The sequence below is a fragment of the Spea bombifrons genome, chromosome 5, assembly GCF_027358695.1.
Source record: "Spea bombifrons isolate aSpeBom1 chromosome 5, aSpeBom1.2.pri, whole genome shotgun sequence".
Classification (NCBI taxonomy): domain Eukaryota; kingdom Metazoa; phylum Chordata; class Amphibia; order Anura; family Pelobatidae; genus Spea; species Spea bombifrons.
The window spans coordinates 109,607,452-109,615,937 of NC_071091.1; the positions used below are offsets into that span (position 1 = coordinate 109,607,452).

The 8,486-nt window shown below is 54.1% G+C and overlaps 2 protein-coding genes across 2 annotated transcripts in view; one reads left to right on the forward strand and one right to left on the reverse strand.

Moving 5' to 3' along the window:
• Positions 1-561: 561 nt before the first annotated feature.
• The window catches only part of BOP1 (BOP1 ribosomal biogenesis factor), a 26,856-nt gene continuing 18,931 nt past the window's right edge, over positions 562-8,486 (reverse strand). The window contains exons 4-16 of the mRNA XM_053467531.1: positions 4,299-4,453; positions 4,067-4,184; positions 3,873-3,974; positions 3,541-3,753; positions 2,947-3,108; positions 2,747-2,827; positions 2,519-2,588; positions 2,185-2,317; positions 1,807-1,987; positions 1,373-1,661; positions 1,205-1,289; positions 1,021-1,128; positions 562-935 (exon numbers count right to left, since the gene is read on the reverse strand). Of these exons, the coding sequence (XP_053323506.1) occupies positions 782-935; positions 1,021-1,128; positions 1,205-1,289; positions 1,373-1,661; positions 1,807-1,987; positions 2,185-2,317; positions 2,519-2,588; positions 2,747-2,827; positions 2,947-3,108; positions 3,541-3,753; positions 3,873-3,974; positions 4,067-4,184; positions 4,299-4,453 (1,851 nt within the window). The 3' untranslated portion in view covers positions 562-781. The remainder of the gene's footprint in view (positions 936-1,020; positions 1,129-1,204; positions 1,290-1,372; positions 1,662-1,806; positions 1,988-2,184; positions 2,318-2,518; positions 2,589-2,746; positions 2,828-2,946; positions 3,109-3,540; positions 3,754-3,872; positions 3,975-4,066; positions 4,185-4,298; positions 4,454-8,486) is intronic.
• Positions 5,783-8,486, forward strand: part of SCX (scleraxis bHLH transcription factor) — a 10,383-nt gene continuing 7,679 nt past the window's right edge. The window contains exon 1 of the mRNA XM_053467557.1: positions 5,783-6,286. Within this exon, the coding sequence (XP_053323532.1) occupies positions 5,783-6,286 (504 nt within the window). The remainder of the gene's footprint in view (positions 6,287-8,486) is intronic.

Genomic DNA, 8,486 nt, shown 5'->3' on the forward strand with positions numbered 1-8,486 from the left:
TGTATAATATACATGGAATATAATGGGTTATAAGGGCAGGATTAGGATCAACACTGGAATTAACCTTCATGAATTCGCCTTTTTCAACCTAAATTGCCATGTAAGTTACACTCATTTACTGAATCCTCTTATGACGAGGGATCTTCACAGCCCAGAATCATAATTCCCCTTTAAGTCTAAATATACGTTCTAACATCCAACAAAGAACGCCCCCTGAAATACTTTTATGCGCGTTAATAGCTAAGAAGCCCCTTTAAATATCAGCGTGTGATCCTTATTATTTATATTGTAAACTCAGGGGGATCAGCAGCCCCATGACAGCGACCCACTACATGCGTGCGATGGGAGGCAGCGGGGCAAGTATCGCTCCCAAAACACAGAATGTTTAACCTTAAAAAGCACAGCCGGGGGGCAGGTTGACTTCAGTCCCTTTAATTCTTCTGCCACCTTGAGGGTCCCTGAGGATGGAAAATGAATGTCACCCCCCCACACACACGAACACACGCACGAACACGCACACAAACACACACGCACACGCACACACAGCACCGCATCCCAGAACAAAAGGCACTTTGCATTTTATTAAAAATCTACACCGATGTAACAAGTAACAGCGTGACGGAGTATGACAAGTCCCTGGTTAACCCTGTCAGCACCGCAGGGGCAGGCAGTGCCGATCTCCAATCTGATCACCAAACTGCGGGATCCGTGGCGTCGGGATATCTGTGAGCGGCGGGATCCGTGGCGTCGCCGGTACATCTGAAATGTGAGATCCGTGGCATTACGTGTACAGCCGGATTGTGGAATCTGCTCCGGATGAGAAGACCCAGGGCTGGGTAGGGTGAAAGATCACATCCAAAACACCGAGATCCCGCGTGATCTCGTGTCCTCGGAGAACCTTCACCGGCACGATGAGCGGGTTCTGCAGGAGATCGCTGAGGGGCAAAAAGCAAAGAGTGAGGTCGGTCAACGAACACCCCCTGTCCCCACCACACAGATGGACCACAAACAGCGCCTTACTTGTAGACCATGCCGTGGCACACGATGATACTCCCATCATCTGAGCCGGACGCAAACAGCGGGTACTGCCTGTGGAAGGCCACGGCTCGGAGTGCTTTCTTGTGATGCCTGCAGGACACAAGCGTTAGTAAGAGATATATTGTGACCCGCGACTCGCCCTCCCTGCTGCCTACACGCCAGTCACCTGAGCACTTTGTACGGTTTCGTGGACAGGTCCATGTCAAACCAAGCCAACTTGGAGTCATAACTTCCGCAGATCAGATTATCACCTGGACAGGAAACAGTTAATGGTGGTTAACGTGTCTCTATAGAGCGCCCCGGCTCTCACTAAACCCGCGGTCCGGTCACTCACCGGCAGGATGCACCGCGATGCTGGACACCCACTTGCAGTTGCAAAGTAGTTTCTTGGCCAGTTCCTGCTTTAAGAGGTTGTAGACGCGGACGTATCGCTGGGTGGCCACGAAGAAGAAGGGCCGGGTGGGGTGGAAAAGCACGTGCTGGACCTGGCCTTTGTTTTTACGGAACGGGTTCTGGCTCCGACGCCGGCTCAGCTGATGGATGAGAACCTGCGAGTTCCCGTTATCCGGGAGAACCACAGCGAAGTAGTCTCCTCGGGCGTGCCACGTGACCTGCTTCACCGCCTGCAGGAGAGACAGCACGAGACACTCACACAGCGTTCTCCAGACAGTCTCTTCGGTAAAGAGAGAGGCTGGGGGGACAGGAAGAGAGTGCCGGGCGCGCAGCGGAGGGGTGCCGGGCGCGCAGCGGGGGGGGCTGTCGGCTCACCTTTTCGTGGCGGATAAATAGGCGCACACCCTGCTCGTGCTGAGCGCCTTCCGCCTCTTCCCATTTCACCGGCTGCTGCCGCTCCTCTTCCGGCGGCTCGAAGGAGCTCAGGTGCTGATCCGTGGCGCTGCAGAGAAGTCGGTCTCCCAACCCAGGGTTCAGCAGGATGACGGACTTCTCTCTGCGGAGTTATAGAGGGGGGGCGAGTATCACCGTGAGTGAGCAGTCTGTGCGGGGCTGGATGCTATGCGCATGTTTATGTGTGCGGCAGTGTATGGTATTTAACGCGTTTGGGAATCCAATGACCTGGAACACGCACCGTAGCGGTGTGCATTGCGTGTGATAGCGTGGATGTAATGGTGGTTGTCAGACACTCACATGCACACGGCCACCAGAACCAGCGCCGGGTTTGGGTTCCAGCTGACGCTTTTCACGGCGCCATCCAAAGGCACGGTCTTCATACAGCGGCCAGAACTCACCTCCCAGAACCGCACCGAGCAGTCGTCAGAACCTGGCGGAAGAAGACACGGCGTGACGGGGGGGACCAGAGCCGGCAGGCCGGGGGGGGGGGGGACCAGAGCCAGCGTGACGGGGAGGGACGCAGGCAGTGTGCCGGGGAGGGACACAGGCAGTGTGACAGGGAACAGAGCGCAGAATCCGCGGCTATTGGACGCGTTACTCCGGTAAACGAGCGCAGGAAACGAAGCCGTACCTGACACGAGCCACTGGCCGGAGGGGGACGCGCTGATCGTGCGCACGATGTCTGTGTGACCGCGATAAACCTAGAAAGAAAACATCGAAGTAAAGAGAGGGGACTGAGAGGCACCCAGCGGCCGGAGCCCACCGAGCCACCAAACACGGACGGAGAGGATAACCCGGCAGCGACCGGCGACCAATCACATCCGGACTGGGAGGAAGGGGAGGCAGAGAAGGATCTCACCAGAGACTGGAAGGTGGGGAACGGCTGCAGGTCGCGCGGTTTGGGCAACTTAGGAATCAGATCCTCCGGATCCACATTCACCTGGAAGAGAAGAACGGAAAATCAGAGGACGGGAGGAGAGTGAAAGGGAGTGAAACAGGAGGGCAAGTGAGAGGGGAGGGGGAAGGTCAGATAAAGGCGCTGCAGGAGCGTCCACTCACTCTCATCTTCCTCTGACGGGGACACAGATACAGATCCAGGCAGCGCTCAAACCTCTCGTGAATGAACCGCTGGAACGCAGGCACTGCGCGCAGGCATTTGTACCGCTGGGGCACGAAGGGCAACTTCCTGTCTTCCGGGTCCTGCTGCTCCCACGCCAGCCTCTAGAGGGCACCCAGAAAGGAGACCATTCAAATACACAAAGGGTTAAACGGTACGGGAGGTCAGTATGGATCAAACCACAACAAATACAAGAGGCCAGAATCTAACACGCGAGGGTCAGAGGCTGAGATGTAAGGAAAGTTGGCTTTACTGAGAGGGTGGTAGATACATGGAAGAGCCTCCCAGCGGAGGTGGTAGGGGGTAATACAGGGGTGGGGATATAAACATGCGTGGGATAGGCATATGGGTAGATTAGTGGAACAGCCTCCTGGCAGAAGTGGTAGAGGGATATAAACATGCGTGAGGTTGATGCAGGTTGGAGTCTTTAGCGCAGGAGAAGCCGGCGATGAGATTTGTAGCCCCGTCTCCTCCGATTTATGCTCCGCATATCGTCCTATTAAAAGCTTAAATGCCCCCTGATGCCCCCCACAAACCTCCTCTTCAGTCATCAGATACTCAGGGGGAGGGTTGTACGACTCCTCGTGCCCCGGAAGGGGCAGTTTGGGGGCCGGAACATGCATCTTGTGTCGCCCTAGGATGGCATTGGGATCCTCTTGTGCCCAGAGGTCGTAATAACTGGGGGTCTCCACGCGGGGCTTCCGGGGCTGGATCCAACCCATCTTTATGGCGTGGACGAGCTTGGAGACCTGGCAGACGAGAAAGAGAGCGCCTGAGAAACAGACTATTGTGCCCTGTACCCCATCTTCATGTCCCAGCGTCAGCGGGGGGCCCCAGAAACCCACCGCCACCCGCGCCGTTCCATTACCTTCTCCTTCTCGATGAGCGACGGTATGAAGCTTCGCTTGTCGGCCGGCCGGTTGGTGACCGGATGGATCATCTTCTCGTGAGTGAAGAAATCCACGGCCGGCTGCGGATGGAAACAGGAGGGAGAACGCGTTACGAGAGACCGCGGCGGGGGAGGGGAATAGAAACAAACCAGAGACGCCCCCAAAAAGTCACCTCGTAGGGGTCGTAGTTTAAGTCCCCAAACTGCCCCCGCTGCAGCCGCTCCACCAGGTCCACCTGCTCATCGGTGAGCTTCACATCCTGACCGGTCTTCTTATCGTGGATCGTGCGCCTGGAGTCGGGGAAGCAGTCACGACATATTATTCACAACCTGCCCCCTCAGCGTCCCTAGGGCACAGCGTACAGAACCGGCCACCGCTTCACAGGCGCGCGGCCCCCGGCTCACCAGTAATCGGGGTTCTCCATCTTGTCGAGGAAAGCCTCCAGCTGGTCTTTGCTCCTCAGGGGCTTGAAGATCTTGCGGCCGTCCAGGTCGTAGCCGATGTGCGGGAAGTCCTGGTACCACTCCATCGGGACGTTGCCCACCGTATTGCGAATGTCCTGCCAGGGAATACCGAATAAGAAACGTTTCCTATATAATCGGGGGGGGGGGGGGGTGAATTCTCCAGCCCGCAGGGAAGGAAAAACCCCCAGCGCTGGAGGAAACCTTTAGAGAAGCCATGGAGGAAGAATCGCCCTTCCCTCTGGACATTAAGAGGTTAATTCTATCTTGTGGATGGGGAAAAATTAAATTCAAACCAAAATACAAATAATTTATCAGGGTGTCAGGCCAACAAACCTCAACGGTCTCTCCGTGAGACAGCAGAACCGAAAGCTGGCGACCTGAATTATTATTTATTATTATTATTGATTTATAGCGCTATCAGATTCCGTGGCGCTGTACAACGGGTGATCATCATCAGCAGAGAACTAGCGGCTGCACGATGCGCATGCTTGGCACATACCCCCCAAAAGCCCCCGTGTGAGGCATAATCAGCGGGGTTGGCGGATATGGCTTCGCCCCCCACTTCATATTCCGATCCTGACGAGTCCTTTTTAACCCCAACACCCCCGGAGACCCCTGCAAGCCCCCTCCGGACCCCCAAAACGAGGCACCTGTGTGCTGGGGGGGGGATTAACCAGAGCACGTAGATATTGGGGTATTAGGGGTATCGGGGGGCTTCCCGGCCTGCACCAGCAGAGAAACCAATAAGAAATAATGCAAATTTAACCCATTAAACCCCACTTCCTCCTCTCCTGGCTGCCAGCACTTTAATACCCTGTGCCAGCCCTTCTGGTTGCCCTGCGGCACCACGAGGGCCAGACTTCCAACCCCTTTGCCATTAATGCTCCTGTAAATTAACCCCTTTAGATTTTTGGGGTGGTGCTCTGGGCCCCGACTGGTTACCCGATCACCTCGAGAGAACCCCGGATAGAGTATAAGTTCCTCCATCGGCAGAGACGCAGAGCGACGAAGGGTTAATGCTGCGTCTCGTTAAGCAGAGGCAAGTCTGGGCTGTTAAATCCCACAGCCGTCTGGGGACTCCCTCCCCCCCATCCAGCTTCCGATGGAGCCCCCCCTGCCCCCCCCTGTCTGCTGCCGGCTGCCGGCTGGGGGAGGACCAGACCTGCTCTCGCGGGTCACTATAAAAACCCCATCCCAGCTGCAGCTCCGACAGACGGCCGCGCCGCGCACGTGCGAGAGACAGAGACAGACCCCGCCGCAGAGACCCCGCCGCAGAGACCCCGCCGCAGAGACCCCATCCCAGAGACCCCGCCGCAGAGACCCCGTCCCAGAGACCCCGCCGGGCACAGCCGCGCTCACAAGAGCACCGCCAAGAGTAGTGATCGCAGGTTCTCACCTCCCAGCGTCCGGAGTCTGTACCCGTCATGTCGTTTGCCATGCTGCGCCATGCCCCCCCGGCCCGCTTTCTGTACCCCGATATAAGCATGCTGTCCGACGACGAGGACAGCGCCAGCGACAGCTCCGGAGACAAACCCTACCACTGCTCCGACGGGGCCGGCAAGCGGGGCGACAAGAAGTGCCCGCGCCTGCAGCGGGAGCCCCGCCAGCGCCACACGGCCAATGCCCGCGAGAGAGACCGCACCAACAGCGTGAATAACGCCTTCACGGCGCTGCGCACGCTCATCCCCACCGAGCCCGCCGACCGCAAGCTCTCCAAGATCGAGACCCTGCGCCTGGCGTCCAGCTACATATCCCACCTGGGCAACGTCCTGCTGCTGGGCGACGCGTGCGGAGACGGCCAGCCGTGCCACACCACCACCCCCTACTACCACCACCACCCGGCCGGCGGAAGCCCCAACCACCGCGACGGCGAGCCGGCCCAGCCCAAGCAGATCTGCACCTTCTGCCTCAGCAACCAGCGCAAGATGGTGAGTAACCAGTACCGACCCTGCCTGACTGGCCCCCGGGGGCCGGTAGCCATGCTACTGACATATTAAAAGGTCCCCGGGTGACATCATAGGGCACAGGCGGGTATTTAACCCCCTAGTGCCCGCAGGGGGGTCTGCTGGGGAGACGTTCGGTCTGTGGGACCCAGTGAGCTCCTGGGCCTTTTAACCCTTTGACCCCCGTCGCCACATATGGTGACAGAGCCCCCGACAGACCGGTCGGCGACCTTCCCACAGTAACATACAGGCAGATTAGCTTTAAAGACCTCGGAGGTCCCTTCTTCAGGTGCCTTGCCTGGGGCAGCATTATTTATTCATTTATATGGCGCCATCATATTCCGGAGCGCGGTACAATGAGGCAATGAAATTAACCCTTTGCTGGGGGAGCTGTTGTAAAGAAGCCGCGTCTCACAGCGATGCCGAGTAATACAGAGAGCGGGGGGTCCGCAGCGTACGAGACCCTCTACAGCCCGAGGGGTCACAAAAGCCCCCAGAATGACCCCAAACTTTACACAGAGGGGACGGGGAACGTTATGATATACCCCGGGCTGTGACGGCACGACCCCCGGCACAGCCTGCTTTATGACATCACAGCGCGGGGCACATCATGGTGCCCCCCCCAGCACAGGCTGCTTTAATGACATCATGGCGTGTGTAAACCCCCCCCCAGGCACAGCCTGCTTTAATGACATCACAGCGCGGGGCACATCATGGTGCCCCCCCCAGCACAGGCTGCTTTAATGACATCATGGCGTGTGTAAACCCCCCCCCAGGCACAGGCTGCTTTAATGACATCATGGCGTGTGTAACCCCCCCCCCAGGCACAGGCTGCTTTAATGACATCACGGTGGGGGGCAGGACCCCCAAAGCATTCCCGGGGTAAATAAATTCCAATACGGCAGGCCACACGACGAGGTTTACGTCATAATCTGTATTTAGTGAATAAGGCCTCACCCGGGGGTCCCAAAAACACCGCTGGTACCGAGCAGAGGTGGCCCTCACGGCCCAATCCCCCTCTAACGCTGCCTCCTGCCATCACTAGCCGTAGATCCGCGCAGGGCCGCTCCATGGCAGACCCGTTAGCGTGCGGCACCTGCAGGGGAGAGGGGGCTTCTATTAGCCCCGTATGGGGGGGCTCCAGAGTATATACCCCCCCCCCTCTGCCGGGACCGGCACCTCGCATTAACGCTGAACGCGATGGCATAAAAATAATACTCACTCTCCAACAAAACAACGAGCTCATCGAGCAGGAGACTCGCGAGACGCCGCAAACACAGACACGGTATCAGCGACACCAACAGAAAATAACTAATAATAATAATAATAATAATAATAATAATAACTAATACACGGTATCAGCGACACCGACTGAAAATAATAATAACTAATAATAATAACAATAATAATAATAACTAATACACGGTATCAGCGACACCAACAGAAAATAACTAATAACAATAATAATAATAATAATAATAATAATAATAACCAATACACGGTATCAGCGACACCAACAGAAAATAACTAATAACAATAACAATAATAATAATAATAACTAATACACGGTATCAGCGACACCGACTGAAAATAATAACTAATAATAATAACTAATAATAATAATAATAACCAATACACGGTATCAGCGACACCAACTGAAAGCTAATAATAACTAATAATAATAACAATAATAATAATAACCAATACACGGTATCAGCGACACCGACTGAAAATAATAACTAATAATAATAACTAATAATAATAATAACTAATACATGGTATCAGCGACACCAACTGAAAATAATAATAACTAATAATAATAATAATAATAATAAATAATACACGGTATCAGCGACACCAACTGAAAGCTAATAATAACTAATAATAATAACAATAATAATAACCAATACACGGTATCAGCGACACCAACTGAAAGCTAATAATAACTAATAATAATAACAATAATAATAACCAATACACGGTATCAGCGACACCAACAGAAAATAACTAATAACAATAATAATAATAATAATAATAATAATAATAACCAATACACGGTATCAGCGACACCAACAGAAAATAACTAATAACAATAACAATAATAATAATAATAACTAATACACGGTATCAGCGACACCGACTGAAAATAATAACTAATAATAATAACTAATAATAATAATAATAA